The sequence below is a fragment of the Anoplophora glabripennis genome, unplaced genomic scaffold, assembly GCF_000390285.2.
Source record: "Anoplophora glabripennis isolate ALB-LARVAE unplaced genomic scaffold, Agla_2.0 scaffold220, whole genome shotgun sequence".
Taxonomy (NCBI): domain Eukaryota; kingdom Metazoa; phylum Arthropoda; class Insecta; order Coleoptera; family Cerambycidae; genus Anoplophora; species Anoplophora glabripennis.
The window spans coordinates 540,526-558,266 of NW_019416530.1; the positions used below are offsets into that span (position 1 = coordinate 540,526).

At 35.3% G+C, this 17,741-nt stretch overlaps 2 protein-coding genes across 2 annotated transcripts in view; one reads left to right on the plus strand and one right to left on the minus strand.

The window, feature by feature from the left end:
* The first annotated feature begins 1,443 nt into the window (after positions 1-1,443).
* Positions 1,444-3,113, plus strand: LOC108906086 (serine--tRNA ligase, mitochondrial). Its single transcript, XM_018709236.1, has 4 exons — positions 1,444-2,098; positions 2,156-2,343; positions 2,395-2,652; positions 2,795-3,113. Exons 1-4 carry the CDS (start codon positions 1,481-1,483, stop codon positions 3,024-3,026), a joined length of 1,296 nt encoding a protein of 431 aa, XP_018564752.1. The 5' UTR covers positions 1,444-1,480; the 3' UTR covers positions 3,027-3,113.
* Positions 3,114-6,395: 3,282 nt separating this feature from the next.
* The window catches only part of LOC108906079 (mucin-5AC), an 87,879-nt gene continuing 76,533 nt past the window's right edge, over positions 6,396-17,741 (minus strand). Inside the window, exons 3-15 of the mRNA XM_018709228.1 lie at positions 15,248-15,579; positions 13,733-14,022; positions 12,816-13,602; positions 12,191-12,648; positions 11,832-12,130; positions 10,827-11,768; positions 10,449-10,764; positions 9,541-9,847; positions 9,413-9,483; positions 8,520-8,740; positions 8,326-8,456; positions 8,085-8,261; positions 6,396-7,785 (exon numbers count right to left, since the gene is read on the minus strand). Coding sequence (XP_018564744.1) covers positions 7,624-7,785; positions 8,085-8,261; positions 8,326-8,456; positions 8,520-8,740; positions 9,413-9,483; positions 9,541-9,847; positions 10,449-10,764; positions 10,827-11,768; positions 11,832-12,130; positions 12,191-12,648; positions 12,816-13,602; positions 13,733-14,022; positions 15,248-15,579 — 4,493 coding nt within the window. The 3' untranslated portion in view covers positions 6,396-7,623. The remainder of the gene's footprint in view (positions 7,786-8,084; positions 8,262-8,325; positions 8,457-8,519; positions 8,741-9,412; positions 9,484-9,540; positions 9,848-10,448; positions 10,765-10,826; positions 11,769-11,831; positions 12,131-12,190; positions 12,649-12,815; positions 13,603-13,732; positions 14,023-15,247; positions 15,580-17,741) is intronic.

Below are 17,741 nucleotides of genomic sequence, written 5' to 3' on the forward strand. Positions count from 1 at the left end.
ATATGGATTTATTTGGCCTACGTAACATGTAATAAAGTACAGTTCAATGCTTGTGGATTTTTCAATATCGACGTCTCTTTGATTACTTCGGTAAGTATTTAAGTATGATTGTATTAATGGATTGTAATTATCTCTCAATCTTTTAGGCCGTCTCTACTGGTGCTACTTATTTGGTAATTTTGGCACAGTTTCAGTCAAAGCGTTAAAGAAAGATTTCATCGTATAAATTAATTGGTGATATTTTGAGCATTTTGCTTGGTAGGCCGAGAGCTATTTTTTGATACTTGCTACTGAAATTATCTGTGTGCTGTGTGATTTAGATAATTTTATTTCGTTATTATTTTCTATCGAAATGAAAACTAATGCAATTTGTTTAGGACGCCGAGTGTGTAAAACCAATAGAAATAATATGAAAAAAATCTTGGATTATTTACATGAGATAAATTTGTTTGCCTTCATCACTTCAATCATAAACAAATTGTACTGTTTAAACAGTCTTGATAAAAATTGTTTTATTTAGTAATCCACTTGATTACTTTATGCCGTGTTCAACTCTAGAATAATAATAATGGTATTTAGCCTCTCTTCTAAATGATTCACCTACTGAACTTTATTAAATTGCATTTTTTTGACTAAATCATATGAGTAAATAAATATTACTCATAAATATGGACTAAACTGTAAAACCGAATCGCCAATTTCCATAGGCGGCTAGGCATTCTGGTTTTTTGTTTTTTGTTAAAAATATGTTGTTGCTTCTAACTTCCCAAATATAACTTAAACCTATACATTTAGTATTTAGGTAATACAACTACTACTAGTAGTACCTAGTGTTAGATATTTGCATTCTTAATAAGGCATTTTAATTGAAATCACTACTTACTTGAGACGCTTTGTTATCAAGAAACTTTTTGTCTTTTTCGGTATCACTTTTTCAGCGTTCAACACTCGAATAGGAATACAACAGAAGTCTTAAAAATACAGTTTGTTGTACACAATTATAATTTCACCAATATTTAAATTTTTGGCAATATTTTCATAATTTTATGGCACTGAACTAACTTCACGCGTTGTCTTGTTGCACTATCTAGATTAGAATTTAACAATTGAAAATAATAAAATTAATGATTAATCCAGTTACCTGTTGTATTTCTCCATCCGAGTTGATTCTTTTATTATAGTTTATCCATTCTCGTACAGGTAGCGCCACACTTAACATATTGGAAAATTAAAAAAAGATTAGGACTATTACCAGCGAAAATTGTATCTCAACGGTCAAAAACTCTTTTATTTTCACCTGCATATTAAATAATTATTGTTGATTGAATTGAAATAAATAATTAAGTGCATTGATTCTCGTATTTTATTGCAAGATTCATATATTTAAATTTGAACGTAAACGCAAGATGAAGAAGAAGAAAATTGTTCAAATTAAATAAGATTAGTTTTTCAGATGTGTTTAAAAAAATAAAATATCAACATGATAAAGAATGTAAACATTTTTCTAATTCTGAATAAAAATGTGAAGTATTTTCATACAAATTGTGGTTTACTGTGGAATCTCCCCAATTACGCTGAATTGGACGTCGATTATCTTTGTAACGAGAAAAACGTGGAGAACATTGCTAATAATATTATCAACAGGAAAGGTGTAGGAAATATCAAAGCGGTTAATGAATTAAAACTTAAATTAGACAATACGCAACCAGATGAAAAAAATTATGAAACACTTAGAAATAAATTTTATGAAGAGTTATTCAAGATTCCTAATAAAACTCACCCCGAAGTATTCACTTATGGAGGCAAACCAAAGCTTGTGAAGAATGTAAATTCAAAAAAGGAGTTTGACTTCAAACCAAGGGAATTTCATGAAATATCGAAACGATTAAACCTAGTGAGAACAGAACAGTTGGGAAATGTTTGTGGCAATAGAAGTTACTATCTTCTTGGAGAAATGGCTGAGTTAGAACAGGCTTTAGTCAGTTATTGCCTTGAACGACTTATTCATAACAAATTTCAACTTTTGTCTGTTCCTGATATACTACCGAGAGATGTTGTAGAACGATGTGGGATGAATACTAAGGGAGAAAGAAATCAGGTAATTTGTTAACATAGAAAATCAGATGTTATTAAGTAAATATGTTGTATACTTTAGGTTTATGCCTTAGATCCAGATGTCTATGGACCAGACTTATGTCTATCAGGAACCTCTGAGATAGCCCTTGCGGGATACCTTACGAATAAATTATTTTCCGAAGATGAACTACCTTTGAAATTAGCTGCCGTAAGTCGATGTTACAGGGCAGAAACTTCAAGTGTGTCGGAAGAAAGGGGAATATTTAGGTGGGTACATATTATTTATTATTAATAATGTTGCAATTAGAAATATTTTAGAGTTCACGAATTCACCAAAGTAGAGATGTTCATCGTTTCTACACCTGAGAAGTCTGACGAGGCTTTAGAAGATATAAGAATTTTACAAGAAGAGAATTTTGAATCATTGGGGCTTCATTTTCAAGTACTGGACATGCCTCCGCATGAGTTGGGTGCACAGGCTTATAGAAAATATGATATCGAAGCTTGGATGCCGGGAAGAGGTTTATACGGGGAAATATCAAGTTGTAGCAACTGCACCGATTTTCAGTCTAGAAGGTAAAATTATTTAGATAATTATGTAGAAGAATGGCATGGCGCAACGGTTCAGTAGAAATTGTCGAGATCTAAAGCCCTGTTATTCTTTTATATAATTACTATATTTAATAGCGATTTTGACGTTGAAAGTAGATTTTTCTAGATTTGGCATTAAATATAAAACGAGGGAGGGGCAAGTTGGCTTCGTTCACACCTTAAATGGTACTGCTTGTGCTGTACCTAGACTGCTGATAGCTCTTACAGAGACTGAACAAGGCAACAAGGGCACGATTCACATTCCCCATGTCTTGCAGAGGTTTATGAGAGGGAAAACCTCGATTGGTAGGCAGAAGAGTGTACCAGAGTTAAAGTTAATCAAAAATAAAAAGCAGTAACATCAAGAAGTATAATTATAAATAATATAAATTAACTCTTGATATTTAAAACATTTAACGACTTAATATAGATAATGATTTGTGAAATTTGTTGATATAATATATATGTTTTCAATAAGGACAATGTTTAATGATTCTTTATTGTTAGACCAGGCGGAATCTGTTTCAAAACACCCATGAATGGATGTTTTATATGTATCGCTAATTTTTGCTTTAATGGCTCCGAAATGATATAACTAAACAATTTCACTATGCGCGTGCTTCAAAACGTGTGCTAAACTTATTATTAAACAAATAGTGAACAATTTGGAAAAAATTCCATTTTTCTTCTATTTTTTCAACACGGTTCAAAAACTATTCATTTTAGAGAAAAATTGAAGAGGAAAAAAGATTTGTAATTAAATTTTACACAAGATATAACTATTTTCAAATAAAAAAATACAACATAATTTTTGCAAATATAGCAAAAACAACAAAAAAAAGTGGAAAAAATTACAATATTTTTGCGATATTTTAAAAAGATAAAAAAAAATTTATCTTCATACTTGGCAAAAAAAATGTATTTGATATAATAAAATATCACACCAATTTTTGTTAAATTATAATACTTAATACACATTTTAATATCAAAATTTCAATTTTTGAAGTGGGAAGTAGCTATACATATAGAGTAAAACTCAGAATTGAAATTTTTATTTTAAAATTTGTATTAGAACATTATTTGAGGTTATAAACAGATTTGTTTTATAAAAATGTGTAAAATCATAAATAATGGTACTTCTCTCTTGAGTATTTTCGTGTTTTTTTTTAATTTATGGGCACCCTGTATATCTAATCTAAGATGTTTGTATGACAGTCTCATTTTTTCGAGGGGCAGAACTTTTTATAAAGAGTGACATTTTTCGATAAAGTCAAAAACAAGAGTTTCTCCTCTTGTCAACTCCATCCGTGGACACACTGTATATACATTATTAATAAACTTTATTGTACTTAAATTCTCAAGATTTTACTAAATTATTTTATTAAAAAAGTAAAAAAAAAATAAAAAAATATTATCTTTTGCTTTCTTTAAAATTGTTTATTAACGATTTTTTGCATAAAATTTTCCTTTTACATTTTTTAAATAAGTCATTTCGATGAGAAATTCAATTCTCTACAAAATTTTTCCTATGAACTATACCGAAATTTTGCTTTGTTTTCGTGCTATATTTAAAAAAACTGCAAAAGTGCTTTTTTACCCCTATCTTCAATTTCAACCCTCTAATTTAATAGCACCCCGTGGTTTTTTCATTTTTAATAACCCCTCGAACAAGTCATGTGATGAAAATCCTTGAACGTTTTATTTCCTTCCTTTTTTTGCAAAAAAATTAGAATTAAAACGTATAAGGGTAAACGCGATGAAATTCGAAAAATTGGCTAAGTTTGAGCGGCCATACTTTACAACCTCTTGCATTGAAGGAAATTTTATCTATTTTTTTCTTTTTAAATCAATGTCACGATTTATGTCCTAGGTCACATAACTTAGGGTAAATCACTGCCACAGCTACAATGCACATGTATATTGTCAAACCTATGGTCCTATCAGATCTGACAATTGTTATAGTGTAATAATTTTGTGATATGACTCCTTAGGTCTGATGGTGTCAAACGGAATGTCCTCACTATCCTCTGGATTCTGTTGTTTTATAATGCCAAAATTTGTCAGCAATGTTTTATTACAAATAAAGGTAGGCATTTTTTGTAATTTTTTTTCTTTAAGATAAATTGCCTCACTTTTTCAGTGAAATTTGGTATAAAAGGGATTTTAGGCAGCCGAACATTATTTTTTACATAAAGATATGAAGCTAGGAATATCTCAAAGAGTCTTTCTTTTTTAGCCATTTTTTTATTGAAAGATTTTGAGAAAACAGATATTTATGAACCGTCACAGTATGTACTGTAAAATAAAATATATTTATTATATGTCGCTAAAATGTATCGTTTCTGAGGATAGTGTATTCCAATTTTCAAGAGCTGTTGTTCTCAGGCTAGACTCTGTGAGGGTGAACCAGCTATTAGAACCCCTAGGCTCACTCTGATGTATATTTCGGTTCTTATTGTTAGTTCTAACGCCGCTATGGACTGCTTCTCAGACAATAATGATTCATGTTTGGAAACATTAGATGCGACAAGTTACAGAGACCACTGCGGAATGTCTTAGAGGACCACCATTGTCTGCAGATTAGTTCCATCCATAGCGGCTTTAGAATCAACAATAAAAACTGAAATGAAATTCAAGACAGGGTTAGGGATTTTGATAATGGGTTCGCCTCAACAGAGGCTAGCCCAAGAACAATAAGGGCAGGTCAAAGATTCCAGTTAAGGCTAAGGAAATACAATCTAAGCCTGTAAGTGGTGGCGACAAGGTCTATAGTTTATGACGTAACAACTCGAAAATCATCGTATTATAAACACTCCAAAAAACCTGTAGAGATCGGTTTAATTGAATTATCTCAGAAAACGACAGTAAATTAAAAAAAATACAATTTTTTAAAGGTCTGCAACTTTTTAAGAAGCACGATTATACTAACAAAGAGAAGGTAAGGTAATCAGATTTTTGTAATTTTTTATATTTATGGTACGTGTAGTTTGGACCTTGAATAAGAATTTTCCGAAGTAGTTCGACGCAACGTTCATAAATTACCAAGATCTTGAAGTTTTACCTGCCAGCTAAATCCACTAGATGCGACACATTTTTCAACTGGGCGCATGGCCCAGTTAGTAGCGTTCAAGTCCGACGATCACAAGATCGCTGGATTGAATCTCGTCGCATCCCCTTCAAAACACGCTATCTGTTTTTTTATTCTTTTTTCTCATTTCGAAAATTATGAACAAATGAAATATTATAATAACTATATCTAGAAATAGAAAAAAAACAAACTAGATAAGAAAAAGAAAAAGAAAGAAAGCTAGAAGTTACAAGAATAACAAAATTCGTGCGACGAGACTCGAAAAAGCGATCTAATGAGTGTCGAACTCGAACGCTACCAACTGCGTCATGCGCCCTGTTGAAAAATGTGTTGCATCTAGTGGATTTAGCTGGCAGTAAAACATCAAAATTGATTATCTCGGTAATTTGTGAACGTTGCGTCAAACTACTTCGGAAAATTTTTGTTCAGAGTCCAAATTACACATACCAGAAATATCAAAAGTTACAAAAATCCAATTACCTTGGCTTCTCCTTGTAAGACGTTTGATCCGTTCATTTTCATCCAAGGAAAATTAGAGTATGATCAGTTCTTTCAGTGACACTGTATTGCCACTGTATAGTCCAAGGTGTGGTGGGTCAAAGAAAACATAGACACGATTTTTGTGTAATATATTTATTATTTTAACACCTTACATAACTATAATTATAATAATTTATAAACGGTAAGGTAAATTTAACTCTAAAAATTATTTAATGGGAAAATAGACATAATTTCGTGGTATATGTACAATTATTTACACATTCAACATTAAATTTATTACCGTGTTAGAGTACACCAACTGCTAATGAGAACCCTGTTCTCTTTGACACAAAAAATTTTTCATGAAATCGTGCTTACGAGAAATAAGCTGGCATTACTTTACGATGCATGGGCTACAAATAGTACATGCTGTTACATTTAACAGATACCTCAAGTGAACTAGACGGAAACACTTAAATAATTTTAAAAACTATCTCGCCGGCGCTCCACTAGATAGCCTCGAAAATAAGTATTCGGTGCAGTGAGGTCGAACGATGTAATAAATTAGTTCACCTAATGGTTTTATTGTGTTGCCTGGATCGATGTCTTTCATTTTGTCAAAAAGTCTTGTTAGGTGAAATCACAGCCATTGGACTACAGTGAGCGAGACACTGTTAGCAGGCTGTTTGACTAGAAAAACCTGGTCAGACTTATCCGTAATCGTCGTACAGCCACTATCCCCCTCCTCTAATTGTCCTTCGTTCCGTTTCTGGAAGAAATACTCTAGAACGACGTGCATCGAAACTCATCTACAACACCAGTTTTACTTTGGAGTCTGGGACGTGTTGAGATAGACAGCGGGCAGGATTTTTTCCAAAAACAAAAGGGCGAAATTATGGAACTCATTCAGGAACGACAACATAACCTGTCGATTTATGTTATCGAAGGAAGAGCGTGGCTATCCCTTGAAATGAGCACCATAATATCCTAACATTGTTAACCTATGCTATCCTAAATTTTTAAGTAATTGAAACTGTTTCCTTGGCAAAGAGGGCCTTGAAATTCAAAGTCCTCGGAATGTGTGTTAGGCAGACAGGGGTTGAACGGTTACAAATTTGAGCAAACGCTACAAATACTTTAAGAAAGTAAAATCATAAATATCTACAACTACGAGAAATGTCCTTTTTCATTTTGCACTGTATCGGTTACAGAAAAAACTGTATTGAGTTCAACAAAGGCGGTGGTAAGAACCTGTTTCCCCGAAAATTGCCTGAAGGTCAGTGCATTTACCTTCGTAAAAGTAAAAAAAAAATTGAACAATTTTGCTCATACGTCGAATTTCCTAATTTGGCAGTTATTTCAATCTCTTAAACCAGCTCTGGTTCCGTTTAAAAATTGGTGTCGTAGTCAGATCTTCTTCTTCCGTATCCGCTGTGGCTGCTTCCCGGGTTATTTCCGTAGTAGGCATTGTAGTAATAACCGTTCCACTCGGATCTCCAGCTGTCGTATAGGTTCGACATGCTGTTGTCGTGAATCGAACCATTAGACCTCTGAAAATAAATATTGCATTACAGTGGACGAGATATAACCTATAAAGTATATGTCATAGCTTAAATGTCATTGCTACACAGTGCCTACTGAGACAAAGCTTGCTTTGTACCTACTGCTTTGTATCAGTAGGCATTGAGGAATGACATTTAAGATATGGCATATAATTTATAGGTTATATTTCATCCACAATCAAAATATGTTGAAAAATATACATTCAAATAGCTCACAGAAAAGTTGTTCCTCACAATATCATTTGATAAAATAATTCACATTGTTATTAAAATTCGAATTATCGTACCTTTTTGGGGGGTTTCTGATCATATCCTCTGTCATTCCAAACGTCTTCCATATTGTAGAGGTCCTCAGCGCCGTAGTTATCAAAGCCGCCCATGTGGTTTTTGTTCAGTTCATTCAACATATCCTCGGTGAGAGGAGTGGGGTTCTTCTTTTTAGAGTTTTTCTGCCTGTTCACCAGCTGTACGGAAACAAATAGTCGATGTATTTAATTATATCGAAGAATCCTGTAAAATATTACTCACCACTGTAACCCCAAAGATAATGACGAATAAAAGGGACGCCAGTCCTATTACAATCACGGCGATGGCCCATTGCGGTAAGAGTACATCGTTTTCGGCGTACAGCACTGTTGGGTAAATCTGTTTCGGCAACACTGAAAATGGTTTTTAAATTAAGTAGGTTAAAATAAAGTTTCTAATGCTCTCAAATGACTTACCTATGAAGTCTGTGTATTTTGGATCAACGATGAAATTGCCCAAGGATAATTTTCCTTCTAATTTTGCAGTTTCGTTCAGAGATTTGCCTTCTCTGGTAGGAGCGGGTTTCGATAGAGCACTGTCGAGAGAATCGTGGAAGAGACGTTTCACTTCTAGTGTATCGATGGACCTTCCCAAGTCGTTTAGTTCTACCAAATAGTCCACCAAGACACTTCCTTCGCTAAAAATGTAACAAGTTTAACAAAATGGTTCCTTTATAAAATCGTCATTCGATGATACTTTGTTTCAAAGTGAAATAGTACTAAATGAACGTCTTTGAGCCACATCATTGAGATCTCAAGTTGAGCGAGTTATCTTAAGACATACAAGGTCGGGCAATTGGAGCAAAGTACAGAAAAGTTTAAAGAACAATAGTAGTTCAATGAAACGCAAATATTTAGAGTTTAAAATGAAATAATGTTTTTGAAAACGCTCAAAATTGGTCTGAGGCCAATGGAATCCTAAATTATAAAGAAATAGCTTAATAGCTAGAAATTACTGAACCTAACCAAACTTGAAACATAACCTGACATAACCTAACAAAAATTTTATACGACATACCATTTTACAGGAAAATTTTCATGCGGAAAGAATTATATTTTCAATATTAACATATTTTACTTGCTTGTATGTGTCTTATACATATAATACAGTTATTTAGACAGTGCAAAATGCAGATTTTTTACCCATTATGCTGTCTACCTAGTCTATTTTTAGGAAAATTGAATTAATGCATAGGGATTTCCATAATTTCTATGAATATTAGAAAAGCTAATATGTTTATGACTGATTTAAAAACACGTAAATATTTACAAAATTATGACAGTTTTTTGTTGTAGATTTTAAGACTTACCTAAACCCATCGATCCTGATTTTCTTGTACCATTTACTGAGATAAGGCGACGAACTGTATACATCGTCGAGCTAAAAACAATTTCAAAATCAGCCTTCCCGCCAGTATTAAAATTTATCCAAAGATACCTGCGTCTGAACCTCATTTGCCAAAATCTGCCACTCTTTCGTGTTCCTGTCTAACAATTCCGGCACCCATTTAGCACCTCCCACGAGTTTTATCGTGCCTGCTAGATCGCATTCGTCCACGCAGACTCCCGGTGTGGTAGGCCTAGGTGTGGTAGTTGTAGTGGTCGTTGTAGTAGTGGTTGTGGAAACAGTGGTCTCAATGGTTTGAGTCGTGCTGGTGGAAGCTGTCCTGGCCGCTTCTAATAGTTTCTCGATGGATATAGGGGTCGTAGAAGGAGTTGGCCAGCCGGTAAATTCTGTAGTAGCCCTGGGAGAGTTACAGAACTTTAAGTACAGGTTGTTTTATGTAATAGTATAAATAACTTTATTTCCAACAGGTTTGAGACCTGTTTGCAGGAAATATTTGTTACTAAAATAAAAAAAATAAAAGTATTTAAAAAAATGTGTAATTGAATAATGATAATTCGTTTTTCTTGCAGTACCGTATACTCTGAAAGGGAATTTATCTCACTATAGACATTAAATTGCAATTATTTATTAATATCATTGATAAAGATAAGAAACAGAAGTGGTCCCAAATTGGACCCTTGTAGTACACCAGAATTAGTTTTATATGTAACTGAGGAATATTTCCCAAGTTCAGTAAATTGTTTAAGGTGACACAAATGTGAGTTAAACAAAGAGATTAAATTATTAGAAAGCAACATAAATAGTATATTTTTTCTAAAAATTTCTAAAAATCCGGACATGCATAATAACTTTGCAAAATTAAGTAAAACTGATGTGGGTCGATCTATAATTCCATAAAATACTTGGTTCAGTTTTCTTCAACTAGGTACCTTTAGCAACTTTCCACATATTAAGAAATGCCGAGAAAAATATCGTTTTATCTAACTTCATTTGCTTACCTTGATGGCCATCCTTTCAGAATAGTCGGCGACGTCGGTTTTGCTGGTTCGTCATTGTTAGAACTTCTAGGTGTTGTTCTAGTAGCAGATTTCCTGGTGCCTCCACCGGGTCTGCTTGGGAACACGACTTTGAAGCCTCCGGATGGTTTTGCTGTTGTTGACGTAGCTGGATTTTCGGAAACGCCTTCCTTAAGTCCAGGTGGCAGCAGGTTCGATGGAACATTCTTTGTTTCGGCGTCATTATCTGACGATTTCACTTTCGGTTTGTAACCTGGTGGTAAGAGGGCGCTAATGTCGACTGGTTGTGGACTAATACCTGAAAAAAGTTCAAATACTGATTTTTTTCAAGTTTTTATAACATTATTTTTTTTGACTTACCATTGGAAGAATCATCTTTCGGTGGTTTGTATCCAGGGGGTAAAAAGGCGTTGATATCGACAGTCTTTACTTCCGGCTCGTTTGGTTTCTGGGTAGTTGTGGACCGCAGCTTGTATCCAGGCGGTAGAAACTTGGACACGTCATCGGCTTTAGTGTTTTTAAAGATGCTGCTTTCTGTCGTCGTTGTCGTTTTTGGTGGTTTGTATCCTGGAGGTAGGAATTTAGAGATATCGTCAGCTTTCGTGTTTTTAAATACGCTGCCTTCAGTTGTTTTTTCTTCGCTTTTTCGAAGTTTATAACCCGGGGGTAAGAATTTTGAAATATCGTCGGACTTTGTGTTTTTGAAAATGCTACTCTCTGTGGTTTTCTCTTCGCTTTTCGGGAGTTTGTATCCTGGTGGAAGAAACTTGGATAAATCATCCGCTTTAGTATTCTTGAAAATGGAGCTTTCCGTGGATGATTTTTCTGTCGTTTTTTCATCGCTTTCTGTTGTTGACGAGTTGTCTTCAGGGAGTTTGTACCCAGGAGGCAAGAACTTGGAAATGTCGACATTGCCTTCACTTGCCTCCTCCACTTTGGGCGGTTTAACTTTACTCAAGATCTCTTCTAGAAGTTTCGAGCTCTTCTCATCACTCGTTTTAAGTTTGTAACCAGGAGGCAACAAAGAGGAAATGTCTGATTTGGCTTGCGGTTGGTCACTTTGAGGCTCGTTCACATTTACAGTGCTCTTCCTGTCTTGATATTTCGATTTGAAACCGTTTCTGTCACCAGGTTTAGGCCGTTTAGTAGAAGTCGGTCTGTTGGCGGGTGAGAATTTTCTTATGTTGACTTGCGGGTAAGGCGCTTTAGTAGTGGTAGAAGTCGTTATGCCCATGTCGACCATAGTAGTGACGTCCACAGTCATGTTTTCTTTGATCACTGCAATGTTGTTACCTAATCCACCTGTTGCATTAAAAAAAATAATTTGTAACATTAAAGGACAACAGCAAAAAACAAAATTTATACCTGTGAGCAAACCGCTAGATAAATCGGACTGTACTCTGTCCAGTTTATCGATGAGACTCTCAGTAGATGTTCTGACTTTAGTAGAAGTTGGAACGGTGGTGTCTTCATCAGTTTTAATCTCTTCCCCAGAAGTTTCTTCTTTTGACGTGTTGTTAACGATTTCTCCAGAGTTATCCTGATCCTGATAGTACTCCGCACTGCCACTATAATCTTCCTTAGAGGTGTTTTCGTCTTCATTTGAATGTTCGTTTAATAACTTGACTCTTTCTTCTTGTTCGACAATAGAAGAGGGCAGGTATCTGGAAGAAAATGTAAAGTTTATTATGGAAAAAAACGTTAAGGATTATTATTTATTCTACCTGGCTCCAGACACACTCCTACTAGTCTGTACAGAAGCCACCACCACCCACGTATCTGTAGTGTTCTCGTTGCTGCCGAACATGGACGGCTCCGTTGTCGGCTGTAACGCCTTGGTAACAGGGGGTGCTGGCGTTGCAGACGCTATAATTGTGTTGTTCACTACAGTTTTGCTGGTAACAACAGAAATAACCACTTCCGGTTCGTCCATTTCCTCCTGACTGCTGATGATCTTATCACCCTTCTTGATAACCACTGAAGAGGACATTGACACGGTCATGGGTATGGTGGTGCTCTCAATAGCGGACTGAGCTTCAGTGCTGTCGACGTCGAGGGTGTCCACGAAGTCGTGGAAGTCGTACTCTTTCATTTTTCTGGTGGGTTTCATGGTTATCACCTCGTAGGTGGGGTCTGGTTTTTCGGTGGTTTCCATGGGCAGTTCCTCTTTCAATTCTTCAAGCTGCAAAATAATTAAAAACAGTACAGGTTATAATTCGTTTTATTTTAGACTGCACTTTTGTCTACGCCGTTACTGGGCAGCTCCAGAATTCAATTGTTACGTGTTTCTAAAGGCCTCATTCAAAGTATATAAAGAATCTAATAAGATATGACTTTATTATTATTTACCTGTTTCTCTTTGCTGTTGAATACTTCAGCGCTATGCTCAGAATATTCGTTTTGTATATCGTTTTCGTTGCTGGTATTATCCTTATCTTCGTCTTCGTCGTACAATTCATCGGAATAGCTATATTCACTAGGTACCTCGGTATTGTGTTCAGTATCTTCCTTAAAGACAGTACCATCTTCAACATGTGTCTGATAGGTGGTATTTTGTTCATCATTCTCCTGAAAAGCGGTATTTTGTTCAGAAGCTTCTTCCGGGAGAGTAGTCAGTTCTTCGTGATTTGGCATTGTTGTTAAAAGAGGGGTGGTGGTGACATTATGACTGACAATCTCCTCAGCAGAATCACTGTTTTGACTAACGAAATTCACAAATGGCACATCTGTCGTAATCAGAGGCGAAGTAGTTTCGATTTCGGTAGTCTCTTCGTCGTTCGATTGTATGACTTCCACACCATCGTCGTTGTTCTGTCCGAAACCGTCTTTGAGGGGTTCTTCCAGCAGGGGTTCGAGGTCAAAGGATTTTAAGGGTAAGGGTGTAGGTATGTTTTTAGGCAGGAATGGCTTTTTCTCGGACTTGAAATTGTAAGATAAAGGCTTTCCAGTGGGTTTGGAGGCGGGACTAAAGTTGTTTTTGCGGGTAACAGGGACGGTAATACGAGTGGGAGTGGTGGGTTTTGGACTGAAGGGTATTTTGGTGGTGATGTAAACATCACCGTTGTTGTTTACGAAGTAGTCTTTGACCTGGCCCCGTGTTGCCTTCTTAGAGGTACTCGGAGCGAAAATTCTGGACCTGTAAATGAATATTAAATAATTTATTTTAAAAGTACATAGCAAGAAAATAATAGCACGTTGGATATTAACCGGTACGTGGCATGTTTTATTTATTTGTTGATAATTCAAAATTTGCTCTGTGATTTTACCTGTGATTTAAGAAGCTAGGTCTGGCATTCGGCTGTATGGAATTCTCACTAGGTCTGCTGTTCCTTGTAGTGTCATCTTGCAAACTACCGAACGAATTCGAAGTGATTTCCTGCGATTTTTGTGGAAAAGCCTCGCTGGGTTTGAAATCATCAAACTGTGGTGGAGTCTCGATGGGGTTTTGCAGCGTAATTTGACCCAGGAAGGTTTCCGTCTGAGAGGGATCGTGATTATGGTGGCTCTTTGCGAAAAGGTGAGAGTAGTTTGGTCGCAGGGTAGTCGGTTTGATCACCTACGGATTAATTAAAAAGACATTATTGAGTCTGATGATATGTTCAATAATAAGGATGTTTGTCATGGATCATGGGGATATCGAAAACTATATGACACGCGTGGCCTGTGGCACAAATTAAGAAAAAATTGTTCCATTGCGGGACCATTTCTGAGATAATTTGAAAAATCCGAATTTTTGATTTTCTATTTTATACTTTGATGTTATTATCTATAGCAGAGTTACAGCAAAAAGAACACTTCTTCACAGCATTTTTTAAAAATGTGTCAAATATTTACATGGTTATTTATTTATTTTATTTATTTATTTATTTATTTATTTATTTCCTTTTACTGCAATATACACTTAATAATATTAGAAATGTTATTAAGTACAATACTATGATATTACTTAAGTTAACTTATTTAAATTAAAGCCAATATTAAATTATCCTATAACATTATATGTTGTTTTTTATATATTATATAAATCGCAATAAATATATGATAATAATTTTTGTATTTTTATTGTACAATAAATATTACGTAATTTTTTGATCGTACATATTATAAAGTTATATTATACCAACTTATTTAATTTCACATTTTTTTTAAACTGTGTACCTATTTATTATTGATTAGTATGCTAATAAAGCAGTTTGTAGAAGACGATGGTAGAAAAACATATAATTTTTGTAAAAATTATTTCTAAACAATTTAAATTTACCGCCTGGTTTATTTCTGTGTGCTCATTGGATTTTGTCCTATGACATCACCTGAGACCAGCTCAAATTTCAAATTTGTACTATATTGACACCACAGTAGCTATATAGGTATTATAGAAAAACGGAAAATTTAAATTGTAACCGTTATTTCCACATCACATTTACATATGGTATGAATCGTGTCAGTATGTAGTCTAAAAGTGAGCATAACTTTCAAGTTTGAAGTTTGAAAACTGTTTTGCATAATAAAATTAATGATGTGTGGATGTTTAGGCCACAACAGCTCTAGATTATTAGGAAAATGACTAAATTTTGCATTTTCGTGCCAATATATGTCATGATTTCGTCAGTCTTGGTCTCAAATGACGTCACCACTTGCGCGTAAGCACACCATACTATTTTTACGCCATGGGCTGTTCTAGAATATGATGTAATATGACATATCAGGAGCATTACTTCAAAGTTGAAAGACTCATATCCCTATGATAGACATCCTTATCTTGTGCATAGTCTATGACTTACCTTTGAAGGGCGGAACCCAACGGGAGTGTTAACCACCCTGTTGGCGGGCTGGTGGTTCTGGAAAACGAAGGGCACGCTGTCTTCTCCGAAGGGCTCGTTCGTTGTAAACCGATACTGGGGTAACGTCTGTTGCAGGTGCAGGGGTAAATCAGAGGTCTGCAGGTCTTGCGTGGTGAGATCTCTAGTGAAGTACGTAGAAGACGTATCGGGAACCTGGAAGCCCGCGGGGGCCTGTCGGAAGGGAATTATGTTGGGGGGTTGAAACTGGTTCTGGTTCTGCTGGTAGGGAATGAACTGGGTGTTGGCTGGGGCCGTAAAGAGGTAGTCTTGCCCTGGAAATAAAAAAAAAATCATTAGTAAGTATTCCTTCGGTAATTTTAGGCTACAAAAGGCTTAATAAGTGGTTTTTGGAATACAAAATTCTAAATTTGGCTTGAATAATAAATTCGTTTCAAATTTCAACACCCTGTATCTCGAAAACCACTGGTTTTAGCCTTGGCTCATTAAGGTTTTTAATGCAAAATGACTTGAAATTATAAAAATATAGACTTAGAAACAACCTGCATTGTACTACCAATACTGTTGGAGCACCAAAGAAATTTAAGAGGCCATATTTGCGAACTATATTATTCTGTTTGTCTTTAAAAAGCGTAATATTACAGGCCGAACGGTATAATGGCCGTAAAAACAGTTTTATGAGAACACTAAAAGTTCTTCTCGTATCATGCATAATACACAAAAAAGGGAAAGCCAAAAGGAGCGTTATGATAATAGAAATTGTTATGAAAACGTGATCGGAAGGAATTTATTTGTTATGCAAAACATTCTAAAGAGAAGTTGAAAAAGTGTGATAAATATTCCTACTTTATTCCGCAACGGCAGCGTTATTGATACGTGTGCATAAATAAAAATATATTTACGGGGCCAGGATAGCTTTCCTCTGCTGGCTTCTACAAGGACATGTTTGGCGCAAGGCGGATGTTTATTGTTCTACATTACACAATGGAAATTGTCATTAGAATCGGTGTCGATTGTAAATATGTTCCTATTTTTGAAAGTTTTACAAGGCCAGGTTTTCTTTTAAAATTTTTACATTATGGGACTAGATTCTTTATCGGTATGTTATGCTCTTCGAGCATATACTCCTAGAGGCAGCCATCAGTGCTGAGAAAGCGCGACTGGTGTGCGACAGACAAAGGAAAATAAAAGGACATGCTATCTCTCTCGCTCCGCGAGCTGGATTGGTCGGTGCGTGCTCCCCGCCCCCCATGCCAGTGACCGCCCTGCACCTAAGCCCCGACCAATCAGCTCGTGGAGCGAGAGAGATAGCATGTTCCTTTATTCTCCTTTCTCTCTCGCACACCAGTCGCACTTTCTCAGCACTGATGGCTGCCTCTAGGAGTATATGCTCGAAGGTTCTGCTTTATAAACTTTTAGTCTCAGGGGGCTTAGTTTTTGAGATATACGACGTTATATTTTTGAAAGAAAAAAATACGTGATCTGCGCTATCTCTCGTAAATCTACAAATGAATCCGAATGAAATTTGGTAAAACTTATAAATAAATGAAGAGAGGTATTTTATTAGTAGTTTAGTTGCGTTCCTTTAATCAGAGAAACTCTATTTTATTTTGAAAAGTAGATGGTACTGTCCAAAATATACCAAAACCTATTTTTTGGAAATAAAAATTGATTAATTTTTCGAATTTTTATGGACATGAGATCTTTCCAATTGTAATCAACAAATTCATAGGGGTTCAACGACGCTTAACATTTTCTGATTAAAAAATATATCAATATATTTAAAAGGGTTTCGCTTTCAATTTTTTCTGACACTGTTTCGTGCTCGCGCTTTAATAACGTCAAGGAAAATCTACTCTCCAGGGAAATTTTCTGGGGCCGAGTTCCAAACTCAATAAAAAATCAACGCAATACAGAAAATAACACCCAATACTCAGTAGATTAAACTTTTCAAACACTGTATTAATGTTTTTTGCTGCGAAATTTTCATTAAAGCCTTAAGTTTCTCCTGTACTTTTTATACTGCTAATACCTACAACGATTTTAATCTGGAGATTTTCCCTTTTTCTTCTGTTATTAAAAGTTTGTAATCCCCCCTTTTTATTGCGAAAGCAGAGGCGGGCGGTGTAAGTTGTGTACAAAGTTTGGATTTTGCCCTTAATGGGGCAATAAAGTATTTTAAATACTTCAGTAGGTCGTTCAAATTGCAACTTTTCAAATTAATCAACTATTTTTCATAAGCTTAATTATGTTATTGGTAGAGCTTGACAATTTGGTGCCTAAATAAGGCGGAGAGGTGGGGATCCGTATCGTAACTCAGTGGCGTTTCGTTAGTGTATTTTACGCGTTTATACGTGCCGCTACATCTGAAGAAATTTAGAAATATCTCGTTCGAGCTGCAGCTGTCAAATTCAGTTCAAACACATTTTATTTAATTGCAAACAAAGACTAAGTTTGTTGTAGTATTCGATTTCCT

Coding starts and splice junctions, on each gene's coding strand:
- LOC108906086 (XM_018709236.1), top strand. CDS start 1,481: ATGATAAAGAATGTAAACATTTTTCTAATTCTGAATAAAAATGTGAAG. Junction 2,099..2,155: donor CTAAGGGAGAAAGAAATCAG/GTAATTTGTTAA, acceptor TGTATACTTTAG/GTTTATGCCTTAGATCCAGA. Junction 2,653..2,794: donor ACCGATTTTCAGTCTAGAAG/GTAAAATTATTT, acceptor AGATTTTTCTAG/ATTTGGCATTAAATATAAAA.